Source organism: Onychostoma macrolepis, chromosome 02, assembly GCF_012432095.1.
Source record: "Onychostoma macrolepis isolate SWU-2019 chromosome 02, ASM1243209v1, whole genome shotgun sequence".
In the NCBI taxonomy this organism is placed as follows: Eukaryota; Metazoa; Chordata; class Actinopteri; order Cypriniformes; family Cyprinidae; genus Onychostoma; species Onychostoma macrolepis.
This window is the reverse complement of record NC_081156.1, coordinates 2,678,891-2,696,464: the sequence shown is the minus strand read 5'-3', so window position 1 is coordinate 2,696,464 and position 17,574 is coordinate 2,678,891. Positions and strand designations below refer to the sequence as shown.

Below are 17,574 nucleotides of genomic sequence, written 5' to 3'. Positions count from 1 at the left end.
TGTCATAAACATTTGTTACACATATTTCTGAGGAAATATCCCCAGGATTTCCTTTTTCAGAATGCCAGGCCTGTTTGTTTAGGGAAAGATCAGTTGGAAATTGGGCTGAATTTTACTAGAAATCCTCAAGGGTTGCGTCAGTGATCCCATCTCTTCCGGAGCCTGTGGACACAGACAGTGCCTCGCTGAGATCCGTTGGGTAACTCCCCCTAGGGGAAAACCATTCTTTACCCATTTTCAAACAGCCTAAGGCTCCCAGCTCTTCATCCTGAGACCTCCTCCATGTTTACTCTGGCACAGGGTGGACTTTCAACTCCACCCCAGAGAGGAGAGGGTGACACTGACCCTTTTACTCACTGTCCAAATACAGAGATCAGTGCTGGACATCAGAGGCTGTGGAACTAAAGCAAAACTCAAGAGCTGATTTAAAGGGAAACATGTGCGTGTTAGAATTATATTTTGCACACCTGCATAGTGAAGTGAAAATTGATTGATTTAAAGTGCAATAGACAATGTCATTTTCAGTTTTGAATGAAATTTAAATTGGATTCCCCAGTTAACCTATGAAGGTCTGCAAGACCAGAGAGACCAGAGAGCTCCAAGAGGACACACATGTGAATGCTTGACCGTTGGCCATATATTTTTAGTCAGTTCCTTATCCTTCTGGACAAGTATTCAGACTGATTACAATCTCAGTTGTGTGATTTGTGTCTTTTATTAACGCTAGTGTACTTATTTTTAGGAATACAGTGTGTCTTGTTCCAAACTTAAACACACCAGTACACAAGTTCACAGACAAAGAAATATTCAGAGCATGTTTGGTATTGTGAAGACCTCACAATACTTCAACAGAAGCTGTGGGTTGAAATAAAAAATATTCTTTGGTATTGATAAGTTGAAAGCCATATTTACAGTAAAAACAGTAGCTGTGGGTGCAAGAAATTCACAGCAAAAAAATGAGAGCAACATTTTAAGTTGTAAAAATTCAAATTAAATGTACAGTAATAAAAAAATGTATACTTTTTTGTGGAAATAATGTTAATATACCAAATTACTAAAATGCATTTTTACCTTTATAATGACACAACCTTAAAAACACAGGTGGTAGTGAGAAAGCAATGTGATGAATCCACAAGATGAGGGTAAATACCAATATATAGAAGATGCACATTGTCATACACAAAATTCCATGAAATGTCCTGTTAGATCTATATAGTTCATCTTACAGAGTAAGGGAACTTACCATTAACCAATTAACATTTTTACTGTACACTGTAAAGTTGTAAATAAAACAAAGATTATTGCAACACATTTTACAAGAAAATACATTTTCAGTCTTTCTATTTCAAAATTTCACTTTCTTTGCAATTATTTGTAAAATGTACAACCAATTTTAAGTGAAATGAAAGTAAATCACACAGCATTTTTTAAGAGTAGGATTTTTATAGTATTTTAAAGCTAAAATCATAATTTTTTTTTCTTTCACAATGAACCATATTCCCATTTTTATTAGTACACAAATACCATATCAGGACAATCCCCAGATTATTTCTCTAATTACTTACTTAAAAAAAAACTTACTAAAAAAAAAAAAAAATTAAAGTGTATAACACTCTTTCTCAGAGAGAGAGAGATAATTAATAAACTGTAAACAAATAACCCCACTAAATGTCTCAAGCGTCATCCCATGGATAAAAATAAAATAAAAATTGAGCTCTGGACTGCAAAAAAAAAAAAAAAAGTAAATAATTAAATATCAGTAAAAATATCTAAAAATGTTCAAAACATGATCAATTTACTTGAGAAGTAGCATTGCTTTTTACATTAGGTTTTCATACTGCCTTTTTACTGTTTGTTTTGTCTATCTACTACCTGTCTTTACTTGTTTACACATAAAACAAGCAAATAAAAATCTTCCATTGTAGTAAGACAAAATGTAACTTTGTATTGGATGTTTCTGAAAACAGGTCTTTAGCAATGCTTCTTCTCCACTAAATGTATATTTTTAGATATTTACACTTGGCACTTTAGATAAAAATGGACAAAAACTGAGACATACACTGTCATTTACTCATATACATATACATAGGCAAAATACCCATTAATAATAATAGGATTTGTTTTGCAGTGTGTTGTTCTGGTATTACAGATACATTGAAAGAAGCAGTCGGATATGCAATACCAACTTGTACCTCTAGAACCGCACTTGCGTGGAGCGTCTTGGCACAGATTGCCACTCCCAGCCCTCAATCACAAAGAGAAGAATTTGCTGAAATCCTTCACAGATCCCAGCCCCCAATAAACCTCACAGCAATATGTCATACACCCTGGGCAGATAACCAGAATGCATAAGAATAAATCTTAATCAACGCTGGAGCGGTAGGTGACAGGAGAGGGGAGCTGGAATGTAATGTGACGTTACTGCAGTCTAAGTGAATTCTGTTGGGCTGTGCCAAAGCTGTTATTAATGGAGTGTGTTTCTGAGTTATTGAGCTTTATGTTGTGGCTGGTACTTCTCTCTGAAGCAAAGAGGGCAAATGTAGTTCAAAAGGGCAGCAGGGAGCAACTTTTGCTCTGTGGAAATACTAGTCTGGGCTGGTGTTATGGTGTTGCAACCAACAAACAGACAAGGTGATTTACGATTTTAGACACAACCGAAACATTAACAGAATTTGAAACAATGTAAAGAAAGATTTGAAACAAATGTGATGAACATTTATACTGGATGTACTGCAAAAAAGACGTTTATGACAAAGAAACAATACAACAACTGGTTCTGGGTCTCTGTTCTTTCCGCATAGATTCCTTTCAGTGATCGCGAGCAAATGAAATGTTGTCAACATGGTGTATCAGTGTGTCAAATTTGCATGCTGTCTAATGGTTTGATTCACCAGAATCACAAACAGCACAAGAAATTACATCAGAGAGCTGCATTCTATTGGAGCCGAGACGTCATCAATCAGTCGTAAATCAAAGTGCAACCCTGAGGCAAAGATCAGCACATTCAAATGTCAAGAGTTCACATAAACCAATAATTCATTTGGGCTGGGCTCTGGCTTAAGAAGTCTTCAGATGCACTAGAAACATGTCACGCAATATTTCATTTTAACATTGATAATGTTCATTACTGATCCAAATTCAAATCTGGCCATTTTAGGTCAATATTGTGATAATGTGTAGGCTATCGTTCATGAACTAAACTAATGCGATTATAATAACAGAAACAAAAGAAATAAAAAATATATCTGAAAAAGTGACTATTATTGAAAAACAAATTTCAAGTTTTTAATTTGCGCCAACGTACCAACAAACAAAACAATCAAACAAAGCAAACAGCTGGCCTGTGAGTGGTAAAGCATGACTCGAAAATCAAATTAACAATATTGATTAATACTTGATTAAATTAAAACAACTTGAATGCAACAAAAATAAGGGAAGGGAAAAACAACCACTTTAGTCATGGCTCTTATTTATTGTTCCAGTGTTAATGAACTAATCTGATGGAAAAATAAAAATAAAAATACAAAAAAAAAAAAAATCCAACAATGACAGCCTTCTTAATACTCTGTTCACTGGAAAACAATAGGGAGAGTCAGTGGTTTAAGAACATTTTTACCATAAAAATTTGCTTCATGACTGGTGATGACAATGAAAACGGAAAATCATTTTGATTAAGTTATCATTAGTACAAATGATGTGGTTCCAGTGGTTTATGTGATGAGTACGAAATGAAAGGTTTGAACCTTAAAATCTACAAAAAAGAAGGAAAACACACTTTGCAATTAAACATATAATTTGAATCATTTCCAGACAAAACCATAACAAATAAATCTGTTTAACCCAGATGGCAATAATTGAAATAATTTGGAACTGAAATTATGGCGAAAAAAAAAAAAAACAACAACCGTAAAATACAAATACGTTAATTCAAATAAAATAAACAAATACCTCTAACAAACACACTACATTGCAGAAATAAATAACTCTAGAGGTTATAAGGGTGGAGAATCACAATGATAGCAAAATGTTTCTTGTGTTGTTCACACATTGTCTCTATGACACAAAAAGCTTGTCCAAAAATGTCACTTTCAAGGAATTACTCTGCTGCTCTAAGGAGTAATCATTTGAAGAAGGCTCTTCTAGATTTCAAAGCCATAAGATGTTTACATGGGAAACTTGTAGTTGGGTAACTGTTTAACAGATCAGAGGCAGTAAATCATGGACACCACAACCACTTGAGACTGACTCTTTCATCAGTGAATGAAACTCTTTAGATAGCTCATTAATTGCTGTCATTGTGCATTATGTTTGTGCTTTAGATAGTAACTCACAAGAAACGTTCACTACTGATTGATTCTGGCTCACATTACTCTCTCTAAAACATTCAACATATTGTGAAAGCGAGATCCAGATTTAACATTGTCCCTTCATCAGCTAAAGCAGTGACCACAGACGTGTATCACGCTGAAAGTAAAAAAAAAATAAAATAAAAATAAACAACAAAATGCACTGATATTCACACATCAATGTCATACGTTAGGTAGTATTACATCCAAAATCATTGCAGCAAAACGTTTTTTGCAGTTTTATATTGTAACAAAAAATGCATCAGAAAAGAAATCCTGAGTGCCGTTTGTTCTAACAGAGATATGAAGGTCATTTTATTTATGCTTTATGCTTTGCTCATGATTTACTCCAGCTGGATATCTCCACATAGGTTCAAAAAAACAAACTAATTTTCTTTACTATGAATTCTGATTAGACCATTTTCATTTGATAGTGAGCTCTAGGAAAATGTGTAATCGAACAAAACACTACAAGTCTCATGTGAGTTCCTGTGATCTTTGATACCCTGTGTTAAACCATCACAAAACAGTTCAGTCTTCTAAGAGCTTTTTTTTTCTTTCTCGTTTTCTTCCGATTAAATTTCACATAGAAGGTGTGCAGATTAGTGAGCAACATCCACTGCAACAGCATCATGCTTGAAACTAAAGATATCAAAGGAAGGGCAAGGCTTCAGTCCTACTCTATTTGACATTATCTTTATTGACAAATATATGCATTATTTGAACAACCGTAGCTTTATAAATATGTTTGCATTCATCAATAAGAACACCTTGACACTTTATCTTCAATTCCAGTTTCAGACAGATCAACCATTTTCTCTTCAGATCACCACAATCCAATCAACAACCTCGTCTTTCCAGATGGGCGAAGTATCCGTTAGCATTAATATGTACAACTCTACTTTCAAAAAAAAATCATTTTTGATCCACTTACTCCTCCGAACAACATTCATGGTGCAGGGTGTGCTCTGAAAGTACCAAAGGCGTGTTAAAGCAGACGCTCTCAAGTGTCGTCCTCTAGTGCAGAGTAGCAAAGATAATCTCCATCGTGGATGTCCAGTATTCCACGGGTCAAACAAAAACGGGAGTATTTGGAACAGATCAAGCCTCTGCTCAAGATCACTAACACAGACCAAAAACAGATGACACCCCACACCCTGCCAGATTTTAAGGGACGTTCTGGAGAGCTGAAGGACAGCAGATGGCTTCCAGCCCATAATGCCAGGGTTTAGGCCAAGGCCATGGGGCACCAAGTGTCCCCTCTCACGGAGGTTGCCACGTCAGCCGTGGACGTCAGGCCTACATTCGTGTACAGACTCTCCTGGCCGGGGTATTTCACCATGGAGCCCGTCGTGCCGGGAACATCGACTTGGCCCACCAGCGTCGAAGAGTTGACCTGGATCAAACCAGAGAATGTGAGTATGACAAATAAAAAGCAAACCAGTTGATGTAACGAAATTGTCTATTTGTACGATGCCTTAAAAGTACAAAAAGTTTCATGAGTAATGCAGAAAAATTGTTTATCAAGCACTAGCAACTTTTTAGCTGTAAGGTTTGGTTACGCTGTTGACTCATTTTAATGCAGCAAAAAAATAAGGGTACATAAACTTACTGATGTTACAGGCACCTGCGTCGATGAAGGACTGTTCTTTGTGCACTCCTCTGAATTAGAAGACGACGAAGAAGTTGGAGTCATGGGGACAGAACTACTTCCTGTGAATAATTCGAACCAGTTAGTTAACCTTGGTGGGATTATTACTGAAAGGTTTTAACTTGTCTGATTGAGTGTTTTATTGTTATTATTATTTAACATACCAGATGATCCCTTTGTTTTGTTCAAGGTTTTTGGTTTTCTTTTCCTTGTCTGAATACCTTCTTTCTTCATGGCAAGGGGCCTGGGCACCTAAAAAACATGAAATCAGATTTAAAATACTGTAATGACACCTGTGGCTTTCCCCTGTTTTTTTTTTGGTTGTTTTTTTTAATTGTAGCCTATAATTTGTTTTTATGAAACATCTAATATAACCTACCCCATGCAATTTTGTGTAAAGTCCACACGCGTTGCACACGGGTTCTCCGTCTGCGTTTCTGCGCCACAGTGTTGTAGTGCTGGTCTGGCAGTTCGCGCATGACAGGCCAATCCGCCTTGAAGACGACTGGAGACAAAAGCAATTAACATTGTCATTAATTAATAATGATAATGCTAAAGTTTCTTATAGTCATGAATCTGAAGTGGTAGAATTAAATAGCCTAGATGTGGGCAGATTAAATGTATTTAATTTGATTCATTTTTTACTTGTTTAAAGCAAAGTGAATTTCATAATCATAAACAATAAAATCGATTGCACAAATGCATTTTTTTTAAATTTACATTAAAAAATGATCAACTATATGCATGCGCACTGTCTTTTTTTTCCCCTTTTTTTTTTTTTTTTGCCTAAACAATTAATGTTCAATGCATGTTCAATAAAATTGTCTCGCCAATAAAAATTGCGTTTATTATGGGAGTAGACCTGTGAAGATGTTCCCAGATAACCTCTGGCTATTGTTTGAAATAAATAGGCAGGAAATTGAGTGGTTAAGTAGCTCATCGAGTCGGTGCTCACCATACGCTTCTGAGGTTTAATTAATGGTCGGCTGAGTCCATTCATTTTGCTGTACAGACCGCAGGCGTTACAGAGAAAGTGACCCGTGCCGTCGCGTCTCCACAGCGGGGTGGAAATGGAGCCGCAGTTGACGCACTCGCGGCTCTCCATCATGTCCTCCAGCAAATCTGAGACACAGACAGTTCCCCGTCAGTCAACATCACATTCACCATCAACTTCAATGTGTGCCAAATGAATTGCGCAGACATGACACATTGTAACAGACTAATAGCATTAATGACAGATGTGATTATTGCTTTTCTCTGCAACTCTTTTCTCTTAATTAAATTTACACTGAAATATCCACTTTGTTATTTCGTGTATTATTATTTACAGCTTGTAATTACCTATAGCCTACCTATTTTTATTTTAATCGCAATTAATTATATAAACATGTACACCTGTAACACGGACCCTAGTGCATAGCTAGGCAATAAACAGAAACTTTAGCTAGCATAGTAAAACACACAAGGGGCTGCAACAGGACTTCGTTGATAGCCTCAGATTTATGTTTTGTTCAAATAATTTCAAACTTGTAAATGGCGTTATCATAAAAAATTTCATTACACAGCTGTCACTGTTGTTGTAAAAAAAAAAAAAATTATTATTTGTGATTTGAATTTTGAACTTCGGTTTGAAACGATAGAATTCATTAAATTTATTCATTTTCATTTCTTAAAAATAGCCAGATAGATAACACACAGCAATATATTTTGGGGTCTTTATTATTTTAAGTTATTATTTTTTTCACACACGCAGCTAAAGGTTCCACCGGTTGTTTCTGTAACGATGCAAGTTTGATTTAAAACAAACAACAATTAAAAACAAAATAATAATAATAAATAAATAAATTGTGCGATAGCTCGTGTTTTCACCTGTCGCCAAACAAGCTGCATGCTAAAAGAACAGAAATCGCGTACCGAAGAAGGTCAACATAACAATTTCTGGCGGTACATTAGGCCTATATATAAGACATTTGATTACAAATAAATCGCACAACTTTAATGTTTTGTTTTACAAATCTTTCTGACATTGATCAATGTGTGAGAATGGCGCCATATTAGAATGATTGCACCCCGAAAATTACCTGTGCTTTAACATTTAATTATTTAGCAGCCGTTTAACAAACAAACAAACAAACAAACAAAAAAAAAAACATACATTTATTACAAATTTATTACAAATATAGGCTAATAATAATAATAATAGGCTAATAACGCTGCCCAAAATGTGAGAGAAACATGGGCTTTGAAATTCACAGTCAAAAAAAGACCTTTGGCATGATGAATAGCCGTAGCTTACCTCCGTTTGGTCCCCTGATAGACAGCGGTGCGCTTCTGGACTGCAGGGAATGCAGCATGGAGTTCTCGAAGGGCCCCGCGGGCCATGCCGCCGGTAACTGTGATAGCTGCGGTGCAACATACGGAGGATACGGGCTTGTGTAAGATCCACTTATCGGCCGTGAAAGGTACTGGTCTCGACTGTTTACATTCAGAGGATTAGTATAGCTGGCATCCCTCGATGTGCCGTTATTCATAGGCGGACTGGGGGAGTAGTGGAAACGGTTGGAGGTATGTGGGCTTCCAGTGCTGTAGGATGGGCTCTCTGGGGCGGACTGTGACCACACCGAATGACTGCTGACCGCATGACTCGGCTGCGATGAAACGCTGGGTTGTAGGTAGGACAAACTCGGTATCATCGTTCCAACTCGAGACGTCGGCACATAAACGGGGGAATTAGGGTTGGAGTGCATGTAACCGGCCGATGGCGTGTCGTTATAACCGGCCTGACTCTGGGCCGCGGCGATGGCCAGGGTCTGATACATGTCGGTAGGGTCCACAATTAAGCCTCCCTTATGCGTCTCCCTGGTGTGCCCACCTGAGATGATGAGTTTGTTGCCCTGGTCTAAATCCGTGAATAGTGTAACGTCGTCAGAATTGGGCAGGGCGTTGTTGGGATGCCCAAAGTGGACGTAGGAGTGTAGGGGCCTGCCCTCGGTGCGACGCGTTCCCACCGCGTCCAGGTGAGTCGGCGCCGGTGATCTCAGCCGGTCCCTGCGGTCAGTGTTCAGGTAGCTCTGCTCAGCCGGAGACCCTGGGCTGCTGCTGGACACTTCGCGCTTGACCATGGACCAGCTGTTATCACCCAGGTCCATCCAGGATCCCTTTTATTTCTCACAGTATGTGGAAAATACAGAGGCAGAGCGCACTGAAAATGAGAACATAAAAATGTGAGAAACGCTGGGGAGAAAAAAAAAAGAAATGAGAGAACGACAATATTTTACTTTTAGACACTAAATGCCATAAGATCTCAAGTCATTAAGCAAATAAAACAAGTTTCCCAGAATGCTTACTGAGTTTTAAAATGTGCGCAAATATTAATTGAAACATGGTCACTTTTTCTTTTATAGCGGAGGAGCAGTTTCAATTCAGAAAGCGCGCAACAGTCGAATACAAACTTACTCAAACAATTCATAATTGTTGTGCCATTTGTAATATTCTAAATTTGAAAGTCGAGCTGCATGACGTGACTGACTGAACACAACTTCACAATATTCCCAGAAAACACATGCGCACGCACATACACACCCCATACAGGGCTTTACACTGAAGATCTGAATCCATCCGTGTCATGAGTCCTCCCTCTTGATGTAGCCTCATCATAATTACCCAAAAACTCACACAACGTAACAGATAGGAAACAAAACGTAATATGTCTTTGCAGAAAAGAGATAACCACTTGATAAGACCCACAAAAGATAAGAGAGAGAGGCAGGGTAAAGAAAAAAAAAAAAACAATACCCGAAATGATTTAGGCTTTCCTCAGCTGGCACCGAACTCAGCACCACGACAAGAAGTTTGACAAAAGCTGGAGAAGACATTTATAATCAAGACAAAAAAAGTCTTCACTGACCTATTGGTGGTTTGCCATAAGTTGGTGTTCGCAGGATCCAGCGGTTATGTGGTTGCAGGACTTGGAGAACTATTAGGAATGAAAGTTCTCTGTTCACTCGTGACGATGTTTAAGAGAGGAGGTGCCTCCTGTGCTCCGAGCCTCTGATTGGATTCCAGCTTGAGCAAACACATCTGCTCGATAGGGGTGCTGCTCTTCACTTTCCACCTTACTTAGTTTTGATGTCCTTGATGTCGAATGGAAAATGCGAGTCTTATGAATCTAACTATATTTTCTCAAAGGGACGGAACAAATTTGCTTAACAAACAGATTTGCTTCAGCGGACTTTTTTATTTATATAGCCTATATATTTTTCTCTCTGAAGGACAAGTGCAAGTTGGTTAAAATTGTAATTTAAAGCAATAATTTACAAGCAGTTCATAAGTGGTGCCAGCCTAATTTGCCGGCATAAAATGTCGGTTTAATTTATAGCAGTTCTTTAAAAAGAAAAGAAAAGAAAAAAGCATAGCCCACTGCCAAAAATAGGTAGCCTACATACTATGTTACAGTTTGGAAATGTAAGCGAGAAAAATGTCTTTTCGATGACTAATCTCCGTATCCAAATATGAAAGATATCAATCTATTTTTAATAGCGTAAAATTGTTTAATGTGAGGGTAATCACGAAAACAGAAAGATGAAATCACTTACTCTTCTATTTGTTTTGTTGTTGAACTTTGTCTGTGCTATGCAAATGAGGGTCGTTGCTAATTAGTTCATCTAAGACGATGGGGCATCGTTTAGGATAGCAAGAGACCCTAACACAAACACCCAGCGGGCAATAGGCATTACTGAGTGCTTGACTTTGAACAGCAGATAATTCATTCAAGCAGAATATACATTGTATTGTGACCTGATCAAGTATTGGAGGTAGCCAATTAGATTAATCATTTGAATGTCGTAAGGGTCTGTGACTCTTTTGTTGTTCAGTTTATTCGATAACACTGAATTATTGTGTTATTTGAGTTATGAGCTGCTGTTGCACAATTGAGTTAAACACCCATGCATGTCATAATTAAAAAATGTATTATTTATTTATTTGTTGTATCATTAACGATAGTTATAATAATACATTGATAAATCATTTCAGAACAGTGTGTGTCAAAAACAGGTATCTGAAGCCACTGTAAAAATGTTGTGCTAGAAAAAAATAGTTGCGTTGTTGTTTTATATGATGCATTTCTTATTATGCATAGGGGTTATTATTTAAAAAGGCTAAATATCTCTCTTGTCACTATATGAGGGGAAAAAATGACTGTGCAATATAAAACGATAAATATAAAACTTTTTTTTTTTTTTTTCATAGTCACTTGCAACTGGAGTATTTGTCAATAGTTAGTATGCTACAGACCGTTTAGGAGCACATGTGAATATGATCCGGGCGTCAGTCTGCTGTCTGTCCTGCAGTTATCTGACAGATGAGCGGCTCATAATAATAATCGAAGACTCAGTGAAATAAAATCATCTGCTTTTTTTTTTCATTCAGAGAAATCGAACAACAATTTATTTTTAGGACGAAAACGGAACTTCTGGTTTACAATTAAAGAAATGTAATATAAATTTTAATACGTGGTAATTAGGAACTAATCGCACTAATTTCACTAATTAAAACTGTTAAAGCAAATGCAATAAACAAATCGCATTGCTGTTAACAAATAAATAGAGGCATTATCATCATCGTCGTCGTCATCATAAACAATAACAATAATGATAATGTTTTTTTTTTGTTTGTTTTGTTTTTTTTTAAGTAAAGACGCAAAATCACATACATTAAATAAGGCCTATTTACCTTACAGAAGCCCTAAAGTGAACTAAAGCGAGATCATAAAGCCTCTCTTTGATTATATGAAATATTGCGAGCATGGGTGAAATGTGTTTCAGAGTATTGAGCAGTTGTCACACACATTAGGCATATATCACTATCACTGCTGTTCATTGAAATAAGGAAAGGAAATTTAACATCACCGTCAATTAAAATAAACAGGTTAAAAAAAAAACCGAACATGCGTATCGAAACCACAGCCTTACAATTAATAACGGGAATAAATGCTTTCCTACAGTATATGTGAAATATCGTATACTAGTCTATTTATTGCATGCCAGGCCGCTACAAAGAGAGTCTTTATCAGGCTGCCTCCATGTACTTTGACCCCACAATGTAAAACGAATTCAACGAACACAATAGGGACACAATGTCTGTGCAAATATGGTCTCATAAGCCAACTGCAGTGATCAATGATTTTAGCGACAGAATTATCATTTTAATTCTACATTATTATTATTATTTTCTTTTTTTTATTCGTTTGTGTTTTGTTGTTGGTACACTCTTAAAAGTGCTTCACCATGCCACAGAAGAACCTTTTTGTCTAAATGGTTCCATAAAGAACCTTTAACATCTGAAGAACCTTTCTGTTTCACAAAAGGTTCTTTGTGGCGTAAGAAGGTTCTTCAGATTATAAAAAGGTAAGAAAGAGATGCTTCTTTAAAGAACCTTTGACTGAATGATTCTTTGTGGAACCAAAAATGGTTCTTCTATGGCATTGCTGTGAAGAACCTTTTGAACCTTGCTTCCTGTTGTTGGTATAACTGTTTTCTTGGACAATTATCTACACATTTAAAAAAAAAAATACTAGAGTTGACATACCCATATATTATTGGATAATTACAACTACAGAATAATTTGACTAGTTTGCTTTCTATCTAAAAAAAAAAAAAAAAAGGTTCATAATTCAACAGTGCCATCAGATTATCTCTATTTGATTAGACAGCTTCAGCAGAGTAAAGGAAAATGTGTGCGGTTGGTCAATGTCATATTAGATATTTGCTCAAGGCTCATCAGGTTGCTTCAAACAATGTTTCTTGTAGACCAATCATTGCTAGATTCATTTGCTTTGTGTTTTACATAACTAAAGTTGTTGCCGCATGAATGATGATGAAGTGATCAAATACTCATTACCTTTGGTGACATATTGTAAGACAGGGTGTTGGCCGTTCCCCGGAAGACCAGTCATTGTGGACATTAAGTCACCGGAGTGCTTAGTGTCCCACAAAAAAATGTGAATATTAATCTCCCAATTTATGTTCTTATGTAGGCTATGAATTAAATATTAAAAGCTTTAAGATCTCAAGACTTTCAGGCTGACACTGAAAGAGCAAAACAGAGCACTTGTGTTGCATCTTACATTTGAGTGATTCACTCTCCTTGCCATTACATTAAAACCTGACCTATTTACTTGTGGTTTACAACAAATGGTATGGTTTTATGCCTGGTACTGTCTTCTCCAGTTGAACTAAAAGTCAGAGACTGTCATCCATTGCGAGGGACAGTCAGAGGCATATATGTTTGCAATAGTAGATGATTAAACGAGAAGGTGTAAAAGCAACCTTTGTGTGTGTGTGTGTGTGTGAGTTTATATATGGGGGCGAGTGGGACAGGCCTTGATAGTAAACGTGTTAACAACCTTCTCACAGATCTTCGGTCACACCCTGTTGGAGTCATGCGATTCACTACTGTCTGTGACAACTGTATTTCTCTCGCTCTTGCTCTCAACATGAGAGTAATTCAGTAGAAATACAGAAGCACTGTAGAGGAAGTTTAAAAGGACAATGTTGTATGTCTTTTGAGTCCTTTGTCAGTTTTGTTAGTATATAATAATAGTGGATGTAAATCCATTTAAATCACATTAAATTATTTAAAATTATTGTAATATAATTTTCTGTTTTACACACCCACATGGTTTTTAAATCGAATTGTTACTATATCTAATATGCTATTAAAATGAAAAGGTTGTCACATTATTTTGCTGCTACATTGTATGAAAATGTAGTTATTAACCAGGCAAATTTACAGTATGGACTTTGAACTATTAGGCTCTCTGTGAGATGCCTCACTCCTTTAAAACATAAATAATAATACCAAAAATTGTATGTCAAAAATAATGTAAGAGCATAGTTACAGTAGATATACAAAATGAATGATTAACAGTAACACACAGAAAGAGAGAGAGAGAATCAGAAACCAAACAGTTTCACATGGGCTGTTAGGCAGTGAAGAGCCAAGAGCAGTCAAGCACAATAGATGACCTATGAAAGATGAGCTAGGATTACAGATAAGAGTCCCAGTCATTAGTCGTTTGATTCAAGTGTTTAAGAAACTATTAGAGCTGCACATGATAGTTGATAGGGCCTGTATATTCTCAGAAAGAGGTCTGTCGATTAATTAAAGATAAACTACTGTTACGTCTAAGAGAATTTAACATAAAACATTATTAAGAGAAGTAGCCTACATGCATTTTATAAGCAACAGCAACAAAATATAAATAAATATTGTTACATATTGTTAAAAAAAAGCCATTTGTAGAATGGATGAATAGATAGAGCTGCACAGGTCTATTATAAACACCAGATTTAATGATGACTGTTCCGGTAGAGGCCTATTGTTTAAAGTTTCAAATTAATTTCTAAGATAATAATAATAATATCTTATTTAAATTATGAATATAATAATACATCCAATTAAAAAGGCTAATCAAATGTAATATATATATATATATAAATATATTGGGGACCACAACAAACACTAATTACACAATAAAAAAAATAAAAAAAATCATTTTTATTTTTTTGACACTACAATATCAGTTATTTACATAAAAATTTAGTATCATTACAAGTTTATTGCTGTATTGCTTTTGATTCTAGCCTTTGAAAACTGATTACTTGGATTCACTTGAAACCAAACTGACGGGTTCGGGGCATCTTGCCCATTTGTATGAACAGTAAGAGCAAGATGTTCTCACACTACCCTGTGCTACATTTCAGTGTGTGCTTGGCCGTTGAACTCTTCATGAGGACCTCAGAGTGAAATCGATATTGTTTAGCCACTGTGTGTCTGTGTGTCTATATCCACTACTACCGCGGCATGCCCTCCAAAAATAAAATGCGATGAAGCTAACGTTCTTTGGGCCGTGTTGTTTTTCCCATACACCTTCCAATCAGCCTCCATCCTGTTGGGCTGTGGCTGTGTTTTGTCTAGGGGGGGAAGGTCGGCTTTGTGGTACAGACTGTGGCTCTCCCCGAATCAGCTGTTTTAGTGGCAGTGGACGCTATCTGCCTTGTGCTACATCACTCGGGCCTGAGATCTGGGCAGTCAAGCCTGTTTGTGTGACTGAGTTTGACATTGTTAATTGCGGTCATCTATTTCAAGATTATTGGAGTATGTTTTCAAGAAAATATTACTCTACCAATCCAATTTAATTCAATGTGTTACTTGCTGTAATTATTTGTGATGTTTACTAGCAATTTCAGAGTGACATTTGTTTTTCTAAAGTAAAGCAAATTCTACAGCTTTTCCCCCAGCTCAGTACAGTTTTTCATGTTGAAGGCAATGAGATGTAACTTCATTATGTTCTCACACACTTCACTTTAATTTTAATATCATTAAAGGAATAGTTCCTTCAGAATCCAAACCCATGTTGTTTTATCTGCATAAACCTACTGGTTACTCTTTTCCATGCAATCCAAAAATGGACACTTTAAAAATGACAAAAAGCACCATAGAAAAAAAAGAAAGAAAAAGAAAAAGGTTCATACATCTTGTGCACCCTATTTCAATTTCTCTGAAGCTTTGTTTGATGGAAAGACCAAAATTAAATGTGTTACTCTACCTAGACTGATCAATGAATGAATTATTCAAAGCATTTGAGTGACCTGAATCAATTTCATTTTTTTTTCAGTCATTGCATACCTGCAAAAGAGTGCCCACCAATATTTTCAGTGAAATATCTACTTTTTGTTTGTCACCTACAGCTAGAAGAGTTCGAATATAGCACTTTTATGATGCTTTTTTTATGCAAAGTGTTCTGTTGCACTAAAGAAAGCAAGTCATAGGTTTGGAATGACATGATAATAAATAAATAAATGATAACAGAATAGGAGCTAATCCTTTAATAACTGCTTAAAGAGTATTTACCCTTCGCCTCTACACTGTAAAAATTTGGTAACCTGCAATTAAAAGGCTATTTATACCTGATTTAACCAATAAAAATGAAAAATGAACATATTTGGCTTGAGTCAACCACATTGAATAATATTTTATATTTGAATAAAACCAGTTCATTTAGATTTTTGCAGTGTACATGGAAAAATTTTGTCACGCCTCAGACAGTTTTCTTTCCATTTCTTTGTCTGGCAAACAAAGCTGTGCACTTTAGTTACGATAAGGTCTCCCTCTGCTCCAATGGAGTGAGCTCCCGAGAAACATGGCCACCATGATATGGCACTGTTTCTCCTGTACAAATTCATCTTGTCCTCATGACCTCCATGCACACACACACACACACACGGAGCTCACAATTACAACTTAAACATGCTCCTCGTGTTTGAAAACGTACACACAATAGATTTGTTGAGCCTAGTTTCTGTGGTATGACCAGGGTTTGTTTAGGCAGAAAATACATAAGTAGTCCACATTCTCAATTATGTTTTTATCAGGTCATCAAACAGTCAAATGGAGATAATTCTTTCAGAACCAGCGCTGTACCAGGCACTGTAAGAGAAGGACTCGCTGTTTACTCATGGTGGGAATTGAGTGAGTCTGGATCTGCTCCCTGCTTTGGAAAAAAGAAAGAGAGAATGAAAGATGTAATACTCTATAACACTAAAAATGATGTGTCACTCCCTCTCATATCTACCAGATTGATTGGTTTTTAATTTTTGTTCCTTCACCTCTTTTTCTGCCCCATTTAAAAAAAAAAGTGCCCAGGCTGCAGTGCTGCTGGGTTTTGTTGTGCTTGTTTTTGCAAAGGGATCCAAAGTCTTGAAGAAGCGGAACTTCAGAAAGGGAGTCGTATCAGGCAGATCTGCTGTGTATAATGCTAACATTGTGAAGTAGTTTTGAGAGGCGTGGGAGATCAGAGTTCTGTGCTCCATGACAGATATACAGCACTTCCATGTAATGTCTCTACAGCACGTATGCAGACTGTTAGAAATGTCACACTTTAAAACAGGGTATTTTTTTAAAATCAATACCTTGATTTTAGCACGTACACAGCCTGAAGAAGGGGAGAATATAAAAGTGAAAACATTTTCACACAATACAAAAGATGAACAGAACGTTCTTTTCCGCACAATGCATGCAGTTACCTTGGGTTGCTAAAGCTCTTAAATGGAGAAGAAAAGTAAAACTTGTTCATATCAGTTGTGCATTATATATACACAAGATTAAAACCATATGACCAAAACCATATGCTTTTTTTTGATGAACAGATAAATTTAAGTCAACATTTGGTGAAAATCTACTATAGATCTCAGTTCTCTTCTCATTCATGCATGTTTATATTGCATGCTTGTTTAAAAGTTGGTTGAAGACAATTTGGAATAACATGAGGGTGAGCAAATTATAACAAAATATTTGGGTGAATTTTCCTCTTTTAAATGAAAAGGGTAAGTATTGTTTTTTTTTTTAAACTTTAACAGATAAACCACCAAAAGAACCCTCCCCCCCACCCCTCAACTTATGGAATTAAATAATAAATAAGTGTAATGTCATTTTGGAAGAAAAAACAACAACAACAAAAAAAAAATCTGACCAAAAAGTTTGTTATGCAAAACTTAACACCGGCTGTTAGTTAAG

The 17,574-nt window shown here is 36.3% G+C and overlaps 1 protein-coding gene across 3 annotated transcripts; it reads right to left on the bottom strand.

Annotated features, from left to right (window-relative positions):
* Positions 1–767: 767 nt before the first annotated feature.
* Positions 768–10,027, bottom strand: gata6 (GATA binding protein 6). 3 transcript variants are annotated; one of them, XM_058762846.1, is made up of 7 exons: positions 9,580–9,690; positions 8,294–9,199; positions 6,953–7,119; positions 6,377–6,502; positions 6,162–6,249; positions 5,959–6,059; positions 768–5,742 (listed from the first exon to the last, which is right to left on the bottom strand). In XM_058762846.1, the coding sequence occupies exons 2-7, from the start codon at positions 9,144–9,146 to the stop codon at positions 5,575–5,577; spliced, it is 1,503 nt and encodes a 500-aa protein (XP_058618829.1). In that variant the 5' UTR covers positions 9,147–9,199; positions 9,580–9,690; the 3' UTR covers positions 768–5,574. The 3 variants fall into 3 exon arrangements, with proteins under 3 accessions (XP_058618829.1, XP_058618824.1, XP_058618817.1); XM_058762841.1 differs by having other exon boundaries at positions 9,454–9,591; XM_058762834.1 differs by lacking the exon at positions 9,580–9,690 and adding an exon at positions 9,905–10,027 and having other exon boundaries at positions 769–5,742.
* Positions 10,028–17,574: the final 7,547 nt, after the last annotated feature.